The following is a 23,914-nucleotide window of genomic DNA, read 5'->3' as shown; positions in this document are numbered from 1 at the left end:
ACAAGGGAGGCAAGGGGCCCACCCTCCTCTGCATCCTTCAATCTCAGAGGCTTCTAAGCTGGGCTTCCGCCTGCACAGGGTGATGTGGACTGGCTCACCCCCCCTTCACATGGTGGCCCTGCCCAGCCCTGCATGGGACCTTGGCCCGCCTTGAAATTGCCTTCAAAATTGAGCTTGGGTGTGGTTTTATGAAAACAGAGCCCACAGCAAGCCCAAGCTGTCTTCCTGGTAATGAAGGCCAAGACACGTGGCACCATTTAATGGCCTAGAGCAGAAAAAACCCTACATCTGCAAGGATGCCTGAGCCCAGCTCATTCCATCAGATCCGCCCAACCAGGGCCTCCTGTGAGGATACAGGAGGCCAGAGGCGGGGGCCTTCTAGCAGCAGTGCACCTCCCACACTTACCACGGGCTCCCACCCCAGCATCAGCTTTGCCTTTTTGATGTCTGGTTTTCTTTTCTGTGGGTCATCTTGGGCTTCAGAGAGAAACTGAATCTCACTTCCACTACCTGAGTTGTTTAAAAAAAAAAGTAACAAGGTAAGAAAGAATTCTAAACCACTAGGATATATCATTTTACTATCTATGCCAAAATACAGTCCTGTCTGTGGAATAAGTAAGGGTGTAGATGGCATAGAAGTGGTTCCCAAGAAGCCACTGAGCCATGTAAGGGATGGTACTTGGAGATCTGGGGGTGTGGCTGCCACGGCTGTGGCTAGGCTCACCATATGCAGGAACAAGGCCTTCATTCTGGCCCCACAGAGCTTGGTAAGAAGGGAAAGGTTATCCCTCCTGTGTCTACAGGCCCAAGTTACCTCCCAGCACAGTGAAGTCCGTTCCACATCAGGAAACAAATGCAGCTGTGCCTGTTGGGCATGAGCCCTAAAGCCACAAACGTGGGCCTTAGCCACCTCTAAGGCCTGGGTGTCCAAACCCTAGAGCGCTATCCCGTGGCCTGGAACCTGCCATCCTTCACTTTAACCCACAGATGCAGGGGAATAACCATGGCTAGGTGCAGGTCGATAGTCAGAAGACCTGGCCACTAGTGATCTAACCAGACCAGGCCTTGGGCTGACATGCAAGTTATTGCCCCAATGGTGACCGCTGGCCACTGTAGAAGTCAGCTTTAGCGGAAGCTGGCATGATGGCAGAATTGGAGGCAAATGGTGAGGACCCTGTGTATTCTTCAGCTTGAAATGCACGCACGCACACGGATCATGGGAGGAACTTGTCAACACGCATACTGTGATGGAGGATGGAGGAAGCCGCAGTAGTGTGGGCTGGATAGCAAGTGTGGGGACGATGCTGAAGCCGCTGGTTCACCAGCCCTGCTCTGGGTAGCAGTGGTGTGGATGGCACACATGTGGAGACTCCAACACATCCTGCCCTCCTCAGGAGGAACAGAGATACGGAAGGCAACACTGGTGATGTAGATTCAAATGGGGCCGCTGGAGCCACACGATGCTGCGGTTTATGTCGGGAAGACTTCCACCTCCGCTGTCACATGAACAGGATTCCAGCTGTCCAGTCGGTTACGGCGTCGCTGGTCAAGGATGGCCTGATGCCAGGAGGCACTGATCCAGTCAAGGCGGGGCTAGCTGGTCACTTCAGAGCATCCTATAGCACGGTCACCACGGTAGCCAAACAGGTCCATCTGGTGCGTCTTGATCTCAAATTTCTGGATCGACCCCAGAAAAGCGACGCCTTCCATGAGCCGACTTTCCGGAGCTCCAGAGCTCATCCCTGAAGATGCAACCCATGGTGCATCCACTCTACGCCTCCACCACAAGGGTTGGTGCAGACCCCAAGAACTTCTCATGACTTGAGAACATGTCTTGATGAGGTATTCTACCCCAAACATGTTACACAGCCCCCAACATCATAGCCAGCCTGGCCAGCTGGGAGCGGAATTTCAGCCTCAACAGAAACACACAAACTGGTGTCACTCTCTCCTGCCTTTTGAAATCTGAGTCTCAATGAGCTGATATTTGGAATTTTAAGTAGACCATTACCCATGCAGGATGACCTGACGCAATGATGTTGTTCGACACTAGGAATGAACCTCCTCCTCCCACTCCACGCACACCTCCAGTTAAAACTGTGAAGAAAACCAGCCCCGCCCCTTTCTACTGGAGAATCAGAAAACAATTAAGTGTCCCTGAGACAAAGTTATGCTTTGACCCAATTATTTAGTCAGCTTAGAAGTGGTTTACCCTACTTACCAACAAGGTTTTTAATTAACTGAGCAAATTCTAGGATCGTGTGTTCTTCTGGGTTCCCCTAAGGAAGAAATGGTTTCTGGTTGTAAGTGTAAAAACAACAGTAGCCCCACTTCCCTCTTCCCCACCCTGCCACACGCACATGTCCAGAGACCTTTGTTGGCCATGCATATCCTGAATGCCAGGGGCTCGCCTGCGCCTCTGAGTAACTTCACCTGAGCTTCCTGTCTCCCTGGGCTGCTCAACGTGCCAAGGTGACAGCTACTAAAACGTGGCCCAGTGCTCACCTGCACCCACCTTCCTTTCATCCTCCAGAAAGTCCAAGAACAAGAACAGCCTTGGATCAAGGGTATCAAGGGAGGGTGTCCATCCACGGCTGAGTTTCCAGGACACATACACTTTGCACCTAGTATTTCTGTAAGCTTATTACCTTGCACAAAAGTTTGGGTTTATAACATTAGCTTTCCTAACACAAAACATTTTTTTGGGATGCACTGTATTAACAACGGTAGTGATAAAGAATTTGCGATCCTGCACAGAAATCCGTAACAGAAATGGATGAATTCACAGACATGCGTCTGGGAAAGCCAGAGGGGAGATCTCTGAGTTTTATAGTGAGCTTATTTGGGGGTCTTTCAGATAAAAACATTTTGCTTTTTTCTTCCCTCTCATACTCTAATAGCTACTGTCCACTTCCTTTCTCAATCCGGTTATTGAATTAACCCTCACTATCCCCCATCATAGGACCATTGCGTAAGCTGCTGACTCTATATATACTAAGTACTCCTCACTCCCAATTTCCTAGGTTAGTCTGAAGCCAGTGGAGAAAGAAGTAGGAAGGGGCCTGGACCCAGTGAGAGCTTCAAGAAATGCTGAACCGGAAAATGGAACAATGGGATCTTGGGAGAAAGGGGCTCTGTCTTCACCCTGGTTCCTGGCAGATACACGAATCAGACTTCAGGAAAGACAAATTTCTAAAATGAGAGGGGCATTCCTAAATGCTCCTATGCAAAGGGCCTCCAAAAGAAGAGAAAAGAAGGATCATGTATATATGTTAGGAGGAGTGTAGCTGGTAGGGGGTCTTTTGGAACGTATGTAGTAAAAATGCTGGGGTAGGCAGATGCTCCCAGTGACTTGGCTTACAATGTAAAGTAGGTTTTATTTTTTATTTTTTTTGGTGGTACTGGGGTTCCTGGAAGCCCTTTTACTTCCGGGCTACACTCCCAGACCTATTTTTATACTTTTTATTTGGAAACAGGGTCTCTGAAGCCAGTGCGGCTGGCTTTGAACCTGCACGATCCTCCTGTCTCCACCTCCCAAGCGCGGGGATTACAAGCGTGCGCCACCATGTCCAGCGTTGTACTACTTTTAAATACCATTTTTTTTTTTTTTTTTTTTTTTGCGGGTCTGGGGATGGAACCCAGGGGCATTCGACCTCCAAGCTATACGCCCTGCCCTATTTTTTATTATTTATTTTGAAACCGGTTCTCACTGAGTTGCAAAGGGCCTCACTAAGTAGCTGAGGCTGTCTGCGAACCGCGTCTCAGCCTCCCAATGCTGGGATTACAAGCGTGCGCCACCACGCCCGGCTAAATGACCATTTTTTAAAAAGTTCATCAGAGAAACAAGTCAGCAACAGCCCTCCCTGGGAAAGACTCCCTCTCCACTTAGATGAACAGTAGGCAATGTACTGGAGATGGCAGGCTACAAGGACCAGCACAAGGCAAGCCCTTTCGTCCTGCCACAAGCCCCACAATCCTGGGAAGGCCATCACACTGCAGAGGCCCAAGCCTTCTGAGTGACCCACAGTGGAAGGAGAGTGGGCAAGGGTGCAGAGAGTGAGATTTTAGATCACTATAATAAAAGCTGAACTAGCTTTCTGCCATCTGGAACTGGCCCAAAACAAAGTCAACTGCTTTGAGCAGAGGCAAGTTCAGCAGCCCCAAGAGTGTTCAGGAGACAGCGGGGTTGCAGGCCGGGATGAAGGGACTTCGCCTAGTGTTTATACATTATCACTGTGACCTGCAGGTCCTTAACTTTTTCTATCTTTTCTTTTGCCTTTTTTTTCCCTCTAGCGTTTAGAAGCATCAAGTACGTAAGTCATAAAAGTGCTCATGGTACACAAAGTGAAGCCTTGTTTCACAAAGAATGAACCTCTGAGCATCCCCGGGAGGGCAGAGGAGGGCACTCACCAGGTTGACGGGGCTGCTGACGTTGCTGTTCATGAGCAGCACCAGGCCGTTCACCAGGTCGCTGAAAGAGAAGGGAGGGGGTTAGATGCCACCTGCCGAGGCACGCTGGGGCTGGGTGGCACGCTCGAGCCCTCCCAAAGGGCAGTTACCTCCTCCCGAAAACAGAAACCCAATGGAGAACTGAATGTCAAAACAAAATCCTGCAAACTGCGATGGCGCTGACAATGAAATGCATCTCTGGAGTCTGGGATTTGCTTCCAGTGGGCGGGCGGGATGGTTAAACAGGATGAGGTGTGGGGGGGTGGAGTTGGCCACTTTTGTGTTTTTCTGAATCCTCGAGCAATCAAACACCGAAAACAAGTTATACACACGCAAAAATAATAAATAAAAAGTAAAAAAAGAAATGGTTTGCAGAAGTTCTTGATGGAAGCCCATGTTTAATGAGAACTCAGGGTTGACCTGCTTGAAGGCATACACTTATTTCATAAAGTTAGACCCACGAAAATGAATGAACTCCAGTATGCAATCCCCATACTGGCAAATCACAGATAAAGCCAAACAACACTGAGAACTGTAATCCACAGGAATGCTGCTCTCTTCTCCCCTAGACTTCAGCTCAACACCCCCCGCCCCCCGCCCCGACACCCTGCATGAAACTGTCAGGGATATCTGGATGTTTCAAATGGATCGTGACTGACTGCGCCATGAAGGTGAAGATAAGTAAGCAAATTTTCGCTTACCAAGGTTTGGCTCTTATTTTCAGAAGCTTTAAAGTGTGGCTCTGTTAAAAAAAAGTTACTTCGTCAAAATGACACCTTCACTCACTGCTCAACACAAGCACTTTCTCTAATGTTCATCAGCTCTGTTTCTTTAGAAGGCTTGCAAAGTTCTGTCCTGGTGATCCACATGAAGCCTATTTTAAAACCTCTCCCTCCTCTTCCTCCACCTTTACCAGTGAGGAGCAGGTGACTATGGGTTGCGATTGACTTAACAAAAGAAAACCCCAGATCTTTTTTGTTTGTTTTCCTTTTGTTTGAAATTTATTTTTTCTTGATCAAATATTTAGAAAACAAGTTACTTCTCTTTTTTCATTTGTCAACAAATGGGATATTTTACATTAATGTTCTATCTTTATAGATCAAGTGCAAACGTGAATCACTGTTGTTGACCTTGGAGTTTCTCTTTTTATAGAAACTGGCAAAAAGTCACTTCATCACTATGGCAGGAATCATCATGGTGCAATGCAATCGCTCGCGGCTTCCGTCTGCGCGCGTTTGTAGAGAGACATTAAAAGCTGCCATTTCATTGCATCCACAATAAGTCTGGTTTTGGAACTGGGGGTGGGGGTCATAGTGAGTCCCTCATCAGGAGGGTGGGAGGGAGGACCACACGCTGTGATAAAACAAGCTGGCAACTTTTAAGGTCAGATCACATAGTTCACACTCGTTTCACCTGAAGCTCTTTTAAAGTGTCATTTTGACAAAGTGACTTTTTAAAAACCTGCAGCATGCCTTTGTCATGTGAATGAGAACACAACCTGACTGTGAGACTATCAGAAACAGCCATGCCAAAATGTCGATACGATGACTCCCTCGACCTGCGTCCAGCTCAAAGCCTGGCAGGCAGTTGTGAATGGGGGGACAGTTAATTTAGTACAATAACGACAGGCTCAGATGATGTGTACATTTTTTTTGGTTGTTGTTAATTTGAGGACTCTTGTTCTTAAAAAAAAAAAAAGCAAAATTTTAGTTGGGGATGTTGGCTAGTACTTGGGAGACTGAGACAGAAGGACTGCAGGTTTGAGGACAGCCTTAGCAGTTTAGAGATACCCTCAGCAACTTAGAGAGACTCTGTTTGAAAATAAAAAGGGCAGGGGGTACGTAGGTCAGAGGTAGAATCTCGTGGGTGCTCAGTCACCAATTAAAAAAAAAAAAAAAGAAAGGTCGGTAAAAGACTCAGGTGGGTTTTGAATAACTCATGCACACGTTGGAAACCCTGATCCCAGTGTGGAGAAGCCCCGCAAGCCTTATCATCCTGCACGCCAGGAGAGAGGGTCTTCTGAGAGAGTTTGCCCTTACGCTTCTGGGGAAGCAACTTCAACCCTCTTTCTGAGCTGTCTGTTGGCCTGAGTAAGCTTGTACTGTGAGACAGGCTTGGCCTCGTGGGGACATCTTGTCCCTGAGCTGGGCCAGGACACAGCACAAGCATCACCTAATTCTTAAACTGTATCAATCACGACCCACCCATCCCCTCACAGAGCATCTGAGGCTACTAAAATGAACGTCGTATGGGATGCCTTTGAAATCGTGTGGCCAGTAACAAGAAAGAGTTCTGATGGTTTCCCTTTTATAGGATAAAGTCTCCTGATACTGCATGTGATGTGGGAGGAGTTCAGGAAGTTTGGAGCCACTGACTGGGTAATTCAAGGTGAGCCCCCGTAACTGGAGATATTAAGTCTCCCTCGGGAAAGTGCGCAACTCGGATTGGGTGTCGGAGGATGGGATGAAATGTCTTAATGTGGAAAGATGGTGCTCAGTATACAGAAGCCTGCTTACATGGTCCCATTACAGAAATGTGCCACGATAGCTTTCTCTTGAGTTAAATGCTTTGACATGAAACAGTCTTTGAGAAGGGACGACTGCCATTCCCCATTCAGCTGCTTCAGAGGACAAGTTTGTCCACTTGGGCAGCAACATGGGCCACTTTTATTTCATTTTCAGGCTTTCTGCCCTGCTTGGCAGGATACCAATGCCAAGATAAACAAAACAAAACAAAAATAACAGTGATATACATCTATTTCCAGTCTTCTTTTGGACCAAATGTAAGAATATATGCTTTCAGGGGAAATCTACAGTGGCCGTTTAAAAAAAAATTTTTTTTTAAGTTTACTTTTCTAAGGGTCTCCTACTCCTTCACGTATTTAGATGAGAGTCTGTGTGCTTGAGGTAGGAACATAGCTTGTGCAGGGCCTGGGTTCAATCCCCAGCACCATAAAACAAAACAGAAGAAAGAAAAACACAGTTCATGTGCTTGCTCTGACAAGACATGCAAGAGGTGGGGTGCCCAGACATGCATCCCACCTTATCCCTACAGCAGCCCTGGGATGGCCCCAAGACAGGAGGAGCACTTCCTGATTGACGGGAATTCTGGGGTATCTGCATTAAACTGCAAAAACACATGGTGCCAAAACACAGAGTAAGGTTTTATAATGATTCAGGATACTAAAAACTTTTATGGAAATTATAGTAGCTAGGTAATAATGGTTGGTTCTTTGGTATATTAACTATTTATAATAATAACTCTTTTCTGAGAACCCATACCCTTTTCTACAGTTAGTCACCAACTGCACTGACCAACAAAAAACTAGATTTATGGGGACTGCCATGAAACAATAAAAAGCACCACGTGAAACTATTCAAAAGAAGTCATTTCTATCTGTATTTGGTTTCTGCACAAAAATCAACATTAGGACACTATCTTATCTCAGACTCTTACTGATGACTGGACCACCACTCCACAAAGCAATGTTTAAAATGGGTCAGATTTTGGAATCTGCAGGTTTGTTGGGTGAAGGTCACTGGAATCATGCAAAAGCCTGACTTGGCTTCGAGCGACTTCACCTCAGCAACACTAGGTGGCAGTACGAGATTGGCTCCAGAGTCACAGGCTTGAGGGGAATGCCGGAGAACGGCAAGAGTTTTCAAGTCACGATATTAAAGTTCACCTTCAGTTATAATACAGAGTTGCGGACATAATTAACACACACAACAGGCACTCTGCATTCCCCCCGCTCCACGTCAGTGTGCAGGTGGAGAGCCGTACCTGACATACTGGAACGCCCTCGTCTGAGACCCGGATCCGTACACCTGGAAGGAAAGCGACAGTTAGGTTTCAAGCGTCTGGAGCCACATCTCACACTCTATGTCTAAATCACGTCCCCCAGTGAGAAGGCAGCAGAAATATCTAATGCGTGCAAGTGACCCCATAGAGTTTCCTCAAAAGGTGCTATCCACAGGAATCTGCTTCTCCCAGGACCTTAGGAATTTGTAAGATGCAGTCCTAGAGTCCAGTTGGATGAGAGGTCCACACCTTAAGAATAGATTCAACAGTCAACTGGGGTTCTCTCGCTCTCAGAACAGGAAGCACCTAACCCAGAGCGGTCTATAGACCCTGGGGGTGAGGCACGCAGCTCCTGTGTTTCTGTAGCTAGCTCTCAAGTGATTCTAACACGCTGCCACAGCCAAGCTGAGAGCCACCAAGAAAAGACGACGGGAGACCAAAGTGTAGTCTTACAAGAGTCTTATTAATTCCCCCCTTTCTCTCCTGGACTCAAAACCAATTAAGAACAGGCACAAGAAAGCCCTGCAGACATCAAGGGCGATGGAACGAGCTCAAAAGGTGGCCTGAAAGGCTGCTAGTGTCTCCCTCTAACTGGGGCTCCCCACACAGCAACCTCTATCAGTGGCTTTCCTTGGCTGCAGAGCAGTGCCTCCTGGGAGCCTTCTACAATTACCAATGCCTGAGCAGCATCGGCAGAGTGGCTGTAAATGGTCTGGGTGGGACCAGACATTATTGATTCCAATGTGCAGCCAAGGCTCAGAACCACCTGGCACGCACTAGAACCCGTGGAGGGTCGATCACACGCATTGCTGGGGCCTACCCCAGAGTTTCTGGTCCAGAAGGTCCGGGGTAGAGCCCAAGAATTCACATTTCTGAGGACTCTGCAAGTGCTGCAGACACCGTGGGGCCCAGGACCACTCTTTGAGAACCACTCTTTGAGAACCAACAAGTGAACAGAGGACTTCAAGGCTCACAAACAAATCAGTGATTACAGAAACGTGTCCAGATTGTGCTGGAGGCAATTCTTGTGTCTCGATTTTATTGAATAAGGAACACTAGAGAGAAAAATAATGGGAATGGAAAACCCATTATCCCATGGCCTTTGCACCTATAATGGTGTACAATGTCACAACACAGCAGCAGGTGCCGCACACTTACTGTATAGTGGAAGCCAGCTAAGACTTTAGGCATGCTTTCTTTGCATCCTCCCACAACCCTGTAAAGGGTAATTATATTCCACTTTACAGATGAGAAATTAGCAACACACACACACACACACACACACACACACACACACACACACACACAGTGTGGGTTCTCTCTCCACGGTGCATCTGCAGGCTCCGCCTTGGCTCATGCCTACTCTTCCTCTGACGTTCCTAGTGTTTTGATGGTGACCTCTCACATGAAGCCAGATGTGGAATTTTCCACTTTTGGTGCCATGTGGACACTTTAAAAAATCCTAGATTTTTGGTGTCTTTTTGGTTGTGGATTTTCGGATTGGGGAAGCCCAACCTGCACCAATACTCTGGATGAAGAGACTGAAACAGATGGGTCTTTGAGAGCTTCCTTAACCCTACGGTTACGGGGAGCCATAAGGCCCCGTAGTTTCTGTTTGCTGGCATGGGAGAGTGAGTCTGTTTGGGAAGCAGCATGATTATAATAACCCCAGTGCCCCTCTCCACCAGCTGCCTGGCCTCAAAGAGGAGCCCGTGTAGCTCTGTGGATAGCACCGGCCTAGCAGCCTCCCCCCACCCCTGCATGGGTCTGGGGCTTCATCTCACCAGACCTGAGTGGGTACAGGGGAAGGAACGGGCAGAGGAGAAAAGCATGCCTTTCTATGCACTGACCTCACTGTGCTGCACAGCTTAAGGGTCTGGGGTGCCATTTTTTTTTCTTTTTCTTTTGGTGGTACTGGGGTTCTTGGAAACCCTTCTACCTCTGGGCTACACTCCCAGACCTATTTTTTTTTTAATATTTTTATTTGAAAACAGGGTCTCTTAAGCCAGAGCGGCTGGCTCCGAATCAGAGTGATCCTCCTGTCTCCGCCTCCCAAACACGTTGATTACAAGCGTGCGCTACCACGCTTGGCTGGGATGCCATTTTTAAAAGCAGGTTTAAAGGTTGCTTTCCTCATGTTAACATACACTTACATATGCCAATCCTGTAAGTTTCAGTTCCACTTAAGTTCTGTTCTAGAGCAGAAGCCCCCCCCCCCCCCCAGTGAGAAAGGCTGTGGACTGCTGATTTATGAAGACTCCTAACAAGACACAGAAATTTCAGCAGCAAACCTCAGAAAAGATGGGGAGAAAGGGGGTGGGCCTCTTAGAAGCAGACCTTGAATCCTGGATGGTTTTGACTGAACCCAGCTCTCTGGCCTTGCTGGCACTTCTGATGGGTTTGTCTGCAAGAGCAGAGGCCCACCTCGTTTACAGACGCGGCACAAAGTGGGTGTTCAGCGAAAGCCAGGACATGGGTAATGCAGGGTCTGGTGCCAGCCGTGGGCATCTGCTCAGTCCGCAACCCCTGCACCATCCTTCTGACAGAGGACACGTGAGACTTGGCTCCCCTGGTTTCTTTGCACAGAAGGGGAGACAGGCAAGCAGGTTCCTGAAAGAGTCAAGGCCACTGGAAGGGGCCTGGGGACTAAGGGCAGAGGAAGCTCTCTGCTGACCACACGGCCCTGTCCTTTACCACTGTGCCTGGCATACTTAGGTTGTGACAAAAACTCTGCTGGACAGAGAGTTTCCCTCTGAAACTCTCCTAGGCCCATCCGTACACGGCTTGTAGAATCCTGTTTTAGCAGGAGTCCTGCTAGGCACTTGGGCAAGAAGCCCACCCTCTATCGTGAATCACCCTCCATACCTGACCAGGTTCCCCATCCTCCACTCTCCCAGAGAGAAGGATCACTCTAGAAGGCTTAGCCGTAATGCCCCCGGCCCAGTGCTTCTTCTTGTTAATTTTCTACACACTGACCTCACCGTGCTGCATGGCCATAAATTCCGACTTGTCCTTCCTGTACTCTGAACTGAGCTCCATCCCTCTCACGGCCATGCTCCCCGTATCTACCATGGTTCTGAACAAACTTGTCCTTCCCAAGCTTTAACAAGTGGTCCAAAGTTTCTCTAAGGGAGCCAATTATTTCTTTTCATGAATAAAGGCCCCCCCAGGTAGGATCACTTAAGACACCACAGTATAAGGAAAGGTTAAATATTGCACTGACTGTGAATTGGTCTTTGAAGCAGGATTTCTCCAAAATTGTCCTTTGGAAAAAAAGATTTTTTAAATGACATAGAACTGGATTTAGGCCTCTATGTTGCCATATCTGGGCTGTCCAGGATAAATTCATCTCATTGAAGCTGTTTTCTTGTCTGTAAATGGTAATAAATTGGTAATAAAATAGAATGTGTATGCTTTAACTGAATTGTGAGCCAAGTCTTTGAAAGTAAACTTAGTAAGCTAGCTCTACCTGAACCACACCCACCTATTTTCCAAACTGGATCATCATATTTTCTGAACTTCTGTTACTCTATCTATCTGTCTGTCTGTCTGTCTGTCTATCTCTACCTACCTACCTACTTATATTCATGGTACTGAGGATTGAACACAGGGGAGATTTATCTCTGAGATATATCTTAGCCCTTTTTATTTTTTCTTCATTTTGAAACAGGGCCTTGCTAAGTGACTGTGCACTGGCCTTGGAACCTACAATCTTCAAGTCTCAGACTCCCAAGAACTGGGATTACAGGTGTGTGCCGCCACACTTGGTCTGTGACTAAATTTAAAATACAACTTCCACGTAGGAGATATGTAAACCATAGACTTGCCTAGATCTTGTGGCAGGCCCCTGATGTGACAGCCAGTAAGACCCTAAGGTATGCCCCCCAAATGACCTTTACTGAATGATAAGATAGCCGGGCGTGGGGGCGCACGTCTGTAATCCTAGTACTTGGGAGGCTGACACAGGAGGATCACAGGTTCGTGTCTGTCTCAGATACTTAGTGAGGCCCTCCACAACTTAGTGGGACTCTGTTTTAAAAATAAAAAATTAAAAGGCCTGAGGGTACAGCTAAGAGGTAGAATGCCCCTAGGCCCAAACCCTAGTACCGCAAAAAAACTTAAAACAAAAAAAAGATAGCAAAGGGCTTCCCAAAGGGCTATTGGCAAGTGGGCACACTTATGCGAGCCCGGCTTGTTCAAGGGAGAGGGAAGAACTGAGCTGCTGGCATCCACCGGAGGACCTCTTCCATCTGGGAGTGACTTGCTGGAAATGTGGCAGCAGCGGGGAAAGAGACACACCTCCCTGTCTCCCTTTCTTAACAGAGCTTTCTCAAAGACAGGCTGGATGGAGACAGCTGAGTACAACCCCCTTGGCTCTCCATAGAACCCTCTGACAAGGGGAAGAAATATCTCCAATGGACAGAAAAGCAAGAAAAGTTAGTGACTTCATCAAATTCCTGATGGGAAACAAAACTGTGTGTGACAAAAGGAGACAAAACCCACTCAGCAAGGCTTCCCTTGGCTCCCGCCTCCTGCCAGCAGAGGCGTCTTGGAGAGCCGGCAGCCTGGCGTGGTCTGGATTAATAGCACTCGGGTGGCACCAGCCATCTCTCCCTCCTGTCTACCATGGAGGGAAGACAACACATGAGTTATGACCCTTTGCCAACACTCGTTCCCCTACCTAACACCGCAGCCCCGCTGCAGTCAAGGAGACAATCAATCAGCAAGTCGCCTCTTGGAAAGCTGGTAACGGTTTACAAACAAAGCAGCTCTGACATCCTGGTGCCAGGAAGTTATTAAGTGGCTACAAAGGCACCAGGGCTGTCCCCAGGAGAGGGAATTCCCAACAGGGCAGCTGGTTAAAGAGGATCCCAAGGCATGAGCCCTCCAAGCCTCAAATACTGCAATCTCTTGTGATCTACAGGGATCAGTCTCAGGACATTCAACTGATAGCAAAATCCCAGGGTGCTCAAATCCCTTAGAAAAATCACGTGGTACCTACACGGAATCTACACACACCCTCTTGTATGTCTTAAATCATCTCTAGATTAATTATAATACCTAAGGTCATTGTCTTGTAAGTTGTTATTAAACATGTTTAGGAAATATCAAGAAAAAAAGTCTGTACATGTCGTACCACAGGCACGATTTTCCCCCCAATATTCTCGAGCTGCAGTTGGCTTGAATCCGTGGCACCTGCTGATAAGGAGGCCAGCTGTTGCAGCCAGCGGGGAACACGGAAGGAGAGTAAGCTTCACCATGAAGTAACCATCACAATCGCTGGCTGCCAAACAGGCCACTGAGCCACAGTCACCCCAATGGAAAGCAGTCACGATAAAGGCAATTATCTACTCATCTCGTATCATCTCATGCTGCTGAGGGCTGGGGCCAGGGATGTAGCTGTGAATGGAACAAAGCTACTGGTTTCCAAGGGCTGACACCGTCCTAGCAGGGGGGAGGGGCTGGAAAATTAGCCTTTCAATGAAAATAGTAAAGTAAGTTACTGGCAACCCAAGTGGCGTGAGTATAGAGAAAGTAGCCCAGCAGTACCCCTTCTCCAAAGAGAGGGCCACAGAATGGAGAGGACGCCCAGAAGAAACACACTCCCGGGACAGGCAAGATGGAAGGAGTGGGGTGCACTAAGCCCTGGGCGTGGGGAGCGGGGAGGACTGTGGATTCTACTCCGAGAAGAAAAGCCACCCGAGGCTCTGATGCCGCTTTCTGCTCACCCTGGGGCCGTAGCTGAGTTGCATAGCGCTTCTGGCTTCCACAAGACCCTTGGTTCAATCCCCAGTGCACCTGCCCCCAAAGTAAAGGCTCAGCGCTGGGCTGAGGATGCACTGAACAGGGAACAAGCATGATCACGAGGCAGTGAACCGGGATGGGATGACGGCAGTGTAGACAGGGGGCTGGACTCTGGATCCACCAGGGTTGGATCATCAGGATGTGCTGGTGGCTCCCACATGTGGTATGAGAGGAAGAGCCCTGGGTGAGCACAGTGCCTCCATCCAGTGGCAAGGAGATGCCGCTCAGGGAGTGGGCTGGGGCCACTGGGAAACTGAGTTGGGGTGAGGACTCACCCCTCCCCTGGAAGGTGTTCAGCAGAACTCACCTACACGATGCACCTGGCCTTCGGAGGCCACCCCACGTGTAACGGCTACACCCTTTGCTAAACATTGGTGGCAGAACAGCTAACACTTAGGAGGGATGCACACCATGAAGAAGAGGGATTAAGAGGGGTCTCTGGGTTCAGAAACGTTGCCACTGTTGGGCCAAGGAAGCCTGGGCACTTTAATCTCTGTGCTTCAGTCTCTTCACCTGGAAAATGGGATAATAAGATCATCCAGGGCCCAAAGATCTGTTGTGAGCATTAAAAGACCAAGAGATAAAAAGATCAGAGGACAGAAGAGAAAGCTAACTGTGATAATCATTTGGTGAATGGACAGACACACAGATATACAGAGAGGGTCCCTGACTCATGGTGGCATGGCTCTGAGTTCCCCTGTATACACCCCACCACAAGTCACGAGCATCAGGATCTGTGATGGTTTGACTTAGAATTTTTAGCTTACAAAGGGTTTATTGGGACACAGCTCCATTGTAAGTTATAATTTTCTTCCCTAAAATGTATTCAATCAATCAGCAAGCCACCCTGCAGAATTTCCAGAGGAACAGGATGCTTATCTTTTCTGGATTCCCACCAAAACCCAAGCTGAGAAGGATTCTAGAAAGGTACAGACAGAAGAGCAAAGATACTGAGATACAGGACCAGGAAAAGGATAGGAAAGGTCGGAGAGAAACACGGGAAGGAGAGGGGAAGAGAGCTGTATTGGGCTCGTGGTTTCAGAGGTTCAGTCCAAGGTTGGCCAACTCCAATGCTGAAACATGATGGCAGCAGGGTCTAGCAGAGGAAACTGCTCAGTACCCAGGAAGCAATGGGAACAAGGGACTACAGATAGATAGAGTCTCCAAGGTCGCACCTCCAGTGACCTCCCTCTGCTAGCCACACTCTCTCTGCCTACAGTTACCACTCAGTAAGTCCATTAAATGACTAACCTATCAATGGATTTATCCACTGATGAGATCAGAGTCCTGACTCTACTATTTCACCTCTAGATACTTTTGCATCGCTAACACAGGAGCTTTTCCTGGGGACATCCTATATCCAAACCATAACAAGAGCAAGAAGATTCAAGAAAACAACAACAAAACGTCAATCAAACTTAAGAGCAGGCCAGGGTGCTCCCTGCCTGAGAGATGAGGGCGTTGGGGAGGGTGAGGAATAAGCAACCCCTGTTCTGCCCACCGATGACATCCCCGGGTACCACATGGTCAGCCTTAGCACAGACATCTCCTCCTCTCCACACTCTGGAACCACTGACTCCAGCAGAGACAGAAATGATGCTAAAGGGCACCTTTGGGGTAATGTCATTCCCTAAGTCAAGATCCATCTGCGCTCCATCACCCGAGGCTAATTCCTGACTCGGGTTAAGCAGCCCCTGGGCCCCGCGAGGCCAGCACCTACCGTGAGCGGCTCCCCCTGGAGCGCCTGCAGGATGAAGTTGCTGACCACTCGCCCGTCGTTCATGTGCATGCGCGGCCCGAAGGTGTTGAAGATTCTTGCCACCCGCACTTCCACGCCTTCCTGGAACACAGAGGAGAAGAGGAGAATGCAGTCACCCCTCTGCATGTCCAGCTCCCTGTAGGGTACAGCAAAGAAAGTCAAAGCTGTCCTAGACCTCACTGTAGAAAGGACCACCGGTGATGTTCTGGTAGAGAGTCTGCGAGACAGATAGTGCAAGAGGAAATGCACTTATATAAATTTCCCCCCAGTAAATATCTGTTTTTACAAATGAGATCATGTTGTGGACACAAATTCATCGGCTCAATGGAGACTTCAAAGTTAATGAACATTTGATGACTTAGGGTTTTTCCTAAGGGAGGAAATTGTTTTATCTTGGGAAAAGAGGAAAATATAAGTGCTTAAAAAGCTACCTTGCATCTCTTTTCTATCAATTCTCAATCTCCATTCTAGTGAAAAATAAAATACAAAAGAGTAGCCAATACAGGCTTATCAGGATATAGCCCAATACTGTTTAAAACAGTATTAGCTGTTCACAGTAATAACTGTTCATTTTCTTCTCTATGCTCACCTTCTTCTATGCATTTTTAAAAATCTTTCTATTTTTACCACACTAAACATGCATTACTTTTGTAATCCAAAAAGCGCATTTTCAAATATGTAATCAGAAAAGTGTATTTTTTAAGCCACAAAAGCCTTCCCCAAATGAATCTGTGCAATATGAATTTCACAGACTGCTTTGCCACGGATGAAAAGGTCAAAGGTCCACATGAGAAGCTCTGAGCTAGCGGGCCTTTGCGGCCTGTGCTCTAACACGGGATGCATCCGCCCTGGATACGTGGGTTCCGGGAGTCAGAGGTGCGACCATCTGCGGCCCTTGCTTCTCACTGTCCTGACTCCTTCCAGCCTCGCCAGGTCTGCCACCTCTCTGGTCACAGTAAAACCAGGGGAGGGACTGTCACTGTCCAGTGACTTTGTAAGACGAACGTCAGTCCCTGTATACCCTCAGCAAGGAGATGGTTGTAAATATTAGTTGCTAATGCTGTCCCTACCAGTTAAAACTGTTCTTTTCTAATTCTGCCATTTTAGGTCTGGCCCAGGCTGGGAATCTAATGGACCCTCAGAATTAGCACAGAATTTGTCCATCAGGGCAGCAATCTCAGCAGGATGAGATGCAGAATCCTCAGGGCCCATATGAGCCTTCACAGTGTCTGGAGCCACCCAGCTACCATCTCTGTCCACAGCAGCTTCTGCTTCCTTAGGGTGCTGGACAAACGCAGGGAGCCTCCAGGTGTGCCGGGGTATGGAAAGGGCTGAGGTGCTCAGATCTAGCACACGGCTGACTTGCAGAAGCAGAGTACTTTGTGACAACTTTATCTGGCAATCTACGATAATGCTTTTACATGAACTTTTCAGATTCTTAAGACCATTCTGAGCTCTCATTCCAAGGCCGAGGATAAATTACATGATTTTTCTACTGAACTAACTGGAATATACAAAAGTCCCCCTTTATCCATGGTTTTACTTTTCATGATTTCAGGTGCCATTGGTCTAAAAATATTAAATGGGAAATTCTAGAAATAAATAACTCATGGGTTTTTAGTCGTGGCCTTTGGAGCACCAGGAACCTCTCTCTCATGATCCCACTGTGTCCTGACTGCTATGTCAATCTGCCCTGTGTCCTGAGTTTTCATGCTATGTTACCTGCCTGATAGTCACTTAGTGGGGTGTCTTTGTTTGACTGTCTATTGAGGTTCACACGCTGGTGTTAAAGTCACCCTTATTTTACACAGTAATGTTCCCAGAGCCCAAAAGTAGTGTGCTTGCAATTTTAATACGTAAAAGAGAAGCTGTAAAGTGTTTTAAGTGAAATTCTAGACATAAAAAAAATCATATACTGAGACTGCTAGCATCGTCAGTAAGAACACATCTTCTGCCTGTGAAACCGTGAAAAAAGAAAACATAAATTGGTGTTGCTTTTGCTGTTGCACCTCAAACGGCAAACATTACAGCCACAGGGCACGGTGAGTGCTTGGTTAAGAGGGAAACATTAAGGGTGTGGCACAATTCATGGTTTCAGGCATCCACGGTGGGGGTGTCTTGGGATGTATCCTCCATGGATAAGGGAGAACTAATGTATTAAAGGAGTGGGAAAAAGGTGCAGAAATGTGATTCTCAATAGAAAAGAACTAAAACATACCCACTTGCATTTAACTGATAAAATAAAGAGAGATAAGGAAAGAATACGAAGTGTGGTGGAAATGGCTTTGAGGAGGAGATGGCAAAACCTCAGCAAATTTATAGTACTGAAACCAGCATGCCTGGCCAGGAAAAGCTCAATGGGCGACAAGGCTCCAACAAATCAATTGCTTTTATCCTCTTGACCTTCCCCTCCCTCCGGAACGAACAACATTCCAGAACACGGCCTCATTAAACAGAGCTGAGTCCTGCAGACATCAACCGCACAGCACATAAATAGGCTTGCTTGTTCTGAGTTGTCTGTTTGCAATCGTAGAAGCCAGGCAATACAGGACAGCAAGCGAAACAGAATGAGAGGCAGATTCCCAAGGGTCCACGTGGTCCTCGCAGCAGCTGGAGCCAGCTGGCCGCCACCGCTGCCCACCGCAGCCTCATCTCTTTCCCCAGTGTGTGGGACACACATGGGCAGCTTCCATGAGCTCAGGCTCTCAAGCCTGGTTTACACCAGTATGATCAGCTACATTTAAGGCTAAATTCCTTACATGAAATGAAGATAAAGGCAAGGCTGCCCTCCTTTTGAATGTGGATACCTTCTAGAGTTTATGCGTCCATCTGCCTCTTTCTAGGTGGTATCGGTATCAGCAAACCTGTGCTTTGACACAAAAGCAATTCAACAGTACAGCCCTCCTGACACCCATCCCTATCTTCACAGTGGGATTTCAAGGGCAGGAGGGTACAGCAGGCAGGTGTGCTCATGCACACCTTGGAGGAAGCTATAATAATCCCATATCTCAGACATGGGCAAAGGTCCAGGGTCTGACATAAAGCCACCGATCCAGGAGAGGAAGGGCCATCTGTAAACTCAGGAAGAGCCAACCAGGCCATGTCGTCTCATTTGAGGAAGAGCCTACCTTGAAAGGACCAATGAGCAATACATCCACGACTCCTCATTACAGACAAGGCTCTGTCTGCATGGTTCAGCCCCACCAACCACCATTGCTGGTGAGTTTCCATCACGGAGAGATGCAGGGCCTCTACACACACAGGCTGTCATTCAGAAAACGAACTGCTGACCTATTCCTAGCCATGGTTGTGCCCCACTCTGTGCTCTGTGGTTCCGTCCCTTGTGGTCAACCATGAGTCATTAACTTATGACTCCAAGCATCAAGAAAGATAAGAACAACTACTGCAAATCTGAGTTACCTCAGTTAAAAAAAAAAAAACCAAAAGGAAATTAAGAGGGGCTGCATGCATAGAGCCCAATGTGGAGAGAGCGGCTGAGCACACGTGGTCACACCCGTCTTCCGTCACACGCTGGCCAGGGCAGGTGTACCCAGGCTCCTCCTGGCACCCACTCTGGGAAAGCCACGTCACTTTCTAACACTTGAGATCCCAATTTTTGAAATGGAGATGACAATATCCACTCAGAAAACATGTTAAACTGCGTTGAAAACTGCCATCCCGGGATAATGGATGCTCTCCACCTTATGGCTTCTAAACCTAGTCTACATGTCTCTGGGTATCTGCACCACGCCCAGACCATCATACAAGTTTTTATGACTACATATTGCTGTAATCAGTCTATTTAATTAGTCATAATTGCTCAGCTTTTACTGGGCCTAACTTGGAAATTCAGTTTTATCATAGATATGTGCGTATAGAAAACACATGATGCGGATGCTCCTCAGTTTACATTGGTTATCACAGGCTGACAAACTTGCTGCTGTAAATTCAAAATATTGTGGTAAAAACACATTTGATATGCTTAACCAACTGAACACCCTCGCTGATCCCAGTGTGCCTTCAGCACGATCAGAACACATACAGTAACCTACAGTTGGGCAAAACCATCTACTAGAAAGCCTATAAGAAAGTACTGAACTTCTCATGAAGCCGATTATGGTACCCAAAGTGAAAAGAGCAAAATATTACAGGTACAAATTCAAAATTCAAAGCACAGTTTCTACTGAATGTGGATTTGCTTGATTATCATCACAACGTTAAAAAATCCTAAGTTGAACAATTCTAAGTTGAGAACTGGTTTGTATCCACAGGGGTTGGTATGGTCTGTGCTTTCAGGTATCTACGCGGGGGTCTTGAAAGGTATTCCCCAAGAATAAAGAGGGACAATTATGTTACAATGAGGCCAGGTGTCCAGATGCCCACATGCAGCAGGACATGCTGCTGCTCCCCGCAAGGCCAGGGGAGCAGGTATCACGGGCCAGAGTCTAGACAGGGCAGCAGAGCATGGAGGGCAGGTGCCAGGGAGCAGAGGCCCAGGGTGGGAGTCCCACTGCACTTGCTCTGGCTGATTTTTTTTCCCCAACAACTATAACATACACATTAACTCTTTGATTTTCTAAAAATTAATTTGAGGCCAAAAGATAAAAGAAAGCCAGATCCTCAAGGCCGCTGTACCAGATCATTTCTTTCTGCTGCTCTGCCACTCCACGCTTTTATGAATAGGGGCCTGTTCTGCAGGCCCAGCTCGGCGGGTAGGCGGACCATGACCTCAGAGGCAGACTTGCAAGGGGGTGAGAAGCTCAAGTGTACAGGAAGCTCTGACCAGTCTACCCGGTACGGACCCACATTTATAAAAACCACCGTGCCCTCAAGCATGCAGAAGCGCTGCTTTAATTCCTCTCAGACGAGTTCAAAGCACTTGTGAAGGATGCTGTGCCCTTTGATCCCAACTTCCATCCATCCCATCCCAGGAGGAAACCTAGGAGCCTCTCTTTCTCCAAGGGACATGCAATAGGTGGTCCTAGGAGATCGTATTTTATTTTGAATACATTAAGATATTTCATTCATTAAAAGCAACTTAGAAGATAATCCTTTAGAATGAGGGACAAAACATTTTATGAAAAGATTATCCATACCTCTATCTTGTTTATTATATTTTCAATCTTTATCTATTAGTTTTACTCAGAGTAAGACAGAAGCGCATACCATGTAGGATCTTAAAGCAACGATTTATAGCAAAGAAGAGAGGTGTCCTTATGTATAAAAAATTTAAGTTACCAAAGTAACTAAAAATATGCCAAAGGCACACTACCCCACCTGGTTCATCGTTTCTGATCTTTATTTTCTCCCCTGTCTCCAGATAGCATAAATCCTAACAATTAAGATGCTAAATTTCCCCCTAAATCTTTTATCTCAGAAGGCTGCACATTTGCAGCACACCCTGACAAGGCCTCAACTTCTTGCCGAGGAGCGACCGGAGGAGCAGTGCCGAGGGGACCGCGTCTCGGCAACGCCGCAGGGCTGGCCCGCTGGCCCTCACTCAGAGCGGTCACTTCTGTTGCTCAGCGACACTTCTTTTTTCTCTGCAATGGCCCACAGGACGGCCAGACAGAAGGGGCATGCCACGTGCTCAAGACCCTCTCATGGGCCACACAATTGGAAACAAGTTTCGCAGGCCCAGTGTCCCACCTGTACGATGGACCTAACCACACCCACCTCAAAAATGGCTGCGGGGAAAGAGGTGAGGTGGACCAGCCTGAGAGGCCAGGCACACGGCCGGCGCTCTAGCCCGGCTCCTGCTCCTCTGCCTCACCCACTCGGGTGTACATGGCATCCTCCAATAATGTCACTCCAGACAGCAGCACTTTCAAAGGAGCCGTGATCACGGCCCCTGCAGGCCAGGGCTCAGTACCCAGAACCTACGGGAGTTACTTACTCTGAGGTAAAGAGACACGAGAAGCAGCGAAATCACGGTCCCAGAAACTAAGTCACTCTGGAGTCTGAGCCCGAAGAGGTCCAGTAGGCTCAGACCACGGCCTGCTCCAGGGACGAACACTGCAAGGGAAGCGATGCTCTGCCCGCCCTGGCGGCTGCCAACAGGGAACCCCAGCTAAGGGACGGTCGACGTCTCGGGAGCTTTACGGCCTTTGTAGTCGCTACACGATGGCTTATCTTTCCTCTTCTGTTTGTCTCTTGCGGGCACGAAAAGCCACAATTTCTGTTCTTTCTGCTTCGTCATTGTTTTCTTAGGTTTTTACACATAGCGAAGCATCCTGCTATAGCAAGAATCCAAATTCATCTCAACTGTGTGGCTCGCACTCATACAGGCAGAGATCAAGGCTCATTCCCCCTCCTTTCCGTGTGACCCTTACAGCTCATGCCAGGCCTCCTTCCCTGGCCCTCAATGACCTCCACTCAGGCCCCTACTCTTGGCCCTGTCGTCCCCTCCCCACCAGGAAGCTCCAACCTCCACCCATCTGCCTTGCATCCACCAGGACAGGAAAGGACTCTGCATCCCCAGGAACAGGTGCACGGTCCCTCTGACCTAATGGCCACACGGTGGAAACAGGTAAGGGGCTCTGGGGACAGGCAGCCTTCGGTGCTATCTCCAGGACAACAGGGCCAGCACCCCTCACCTGGGCAAACGTGCGCCCTCGGCCAGGTGTGCTAGGCAGAGTGAGGAGCCCTGCCAAAAAGATACAGACTACCTGGTGATACCCGTTAGACAAGTCCCTGAGCTTTGGTCTCTTTCCCAGAGGTGCTGGGTCGGACTTCACACGGTAGTCCCATGCCAGCTTCAGGATGGGGAGTCAGCCACGTATTATTCCCACAGCGTCCCAGTGCACGAGGACCACGGCCACGACTCTTGCATGCAATCCACAATCACCTGTGGGGCCTCCTGAGTATGAGGCACATGCCTGGTGATTCCACAGAGAAGGCGCCATGTCCATGGAGTGATGGGAGGCCCCTTCCTAAGCACAGCCCTCGATGTGCAGGACACTTCCTGACAGGGTCCTGTCCAGGACTCTTAGCCACAGACCTGAGGAACTGTTACCCATACAAGGGTGGTGATTTTTTTTTTTTTTTTTTTTTTTTTTTTTGTGGTACTCAGGATGAAACCCAGGGGCATTCTACCTCTGAGCTCCATCCCTCACCCCTATATTTTATTCTTTTATTTTGAAACAGGGTCTCAGTGAGTTGCAGAGGGCCTTACTAAGTAGCTGAGGCTGTCCGCAAATCGCGATCCTTTCTCAGCCTCCCGAATGCTGGGATTACAAGCATACGCCATCACTGCCCGGCTACAAGGGCTTTTAATGGTACATACCTTCACAGTTTTCAGGGCAATGACATCAAAGCCACGAGTCCCAAGACTACTTGAGCAGAAAATGGAAAGCTGGTAGTTTGAGAGCCATCGAGGGGCAACCTCCCTGAGCTCCCGCGTGCAAAACATGCATGGACCCGTGGTTCAGACGTGATATGCAGACCCTGGCTAGTGTCCAGGTCCCTAAAACAGGTCCTGACACTGTGCTCATAAATGCTGACTCCACTGTGACTAGATCCTAGAATTACCAGGAGTGCCAACTTAAGGTCAAAGGCATACTTTTAATAAACTAAGAGTTCAATAACATTTCCCATCTCCCTACCAGCTTTATTTGTGTAAATTCACTAGGTAAGAAATAAAACCATTTACTACAGGTGCATGCTTATAGTTCCAGCTACCTGGGAAGCTGAGAGAGAAGGATTCCAAGTTCTAGACAAGCTTGCACAACTTAGTGAGACTGTCTCAAAAAAAAAAAAAAAAGTTAATGAAAAAAAAAAGGGTTGGGGTATAGTGTGTAGTGTGGTGGTAGAACACTCTTGGGTTCGATTCCCAGTACTGGGAAGAGAGAGAGAAAGGAAGAAAAAAGAAGAAAGGAAGGAAATGAATAATTATAAGACGGAAAGCAAAAAAAAAAAAAAAAAAAAAAGCAAAAAGCACCTGAGAACACATTTTCCTGTGTCCCTCATACTCTAGCCAGTTCCTGCAGGCAAAGAGATTGTCCTGTGTGTCCAGGAGAACATCTTTACTTTGGAGTATATACACTACGAGGCCAAAAATGATAAAGGCACATTCTCTCTGAAACGGATAATCATTTCTTA

General features: G+C 47.8%; 1 protein-coding gene across 5 annotated transcripts in view; it reads right to left on the bottom strand.

Moving 5' to 3' along the window:
* Positions 1-23,914, bottom strand: part of UXS1 (UDP-glucuronate decarboxylase 1) — a gene marked incomplete at both ends in the record, with an annotated part of 83,718 nt that overhangs the window by 2,123 nt on the left and 57,681 nt on the right. For 3 of the 5 annotated variants that reach the window (XM_080711509.1, XM_080711510.1, XM_080711511.1), the window contains 5 exons: positions 407-506; positions 2,218-2,279; positions 4,411-4,471; positions 8,233-8,276; positions 15,776-15,895. In XM_080711509.1, coding sequence (XP_080567635.1) covers positions 407-506; positions 2,218-2,279; positions 4,411-4,471; positions 8,233-8,276; positions 15,776-15,895 — 387 coding nt within the window. The remainder of the gene's footprint in view (positions 1-406; positions 507-2,217; positions 2,280-4,410; positions 4,472-8,232; positions 8,277-15,775; positions 15,896-23,914) is intronic. The other 2 variants (XM_080711512.1, XM_080711513.1) reach the window with 1 other exon arrangement.

Source organism: Muscardinus avellanarius (assembly GCF_963383645.1).
Source record: "Muscardinus avellanarius genome assembly, chromosome: 15".
NCBI classification, from domain to species: Eukaryota; Metazoa; Chordata; class Mammalia; order Rodentia; family Gliridae; genus Muscardinus; species Muscardinus avellanarius.
This window is presented reverse-complemented; position numbering and strand designations above follow the sequence as displayed.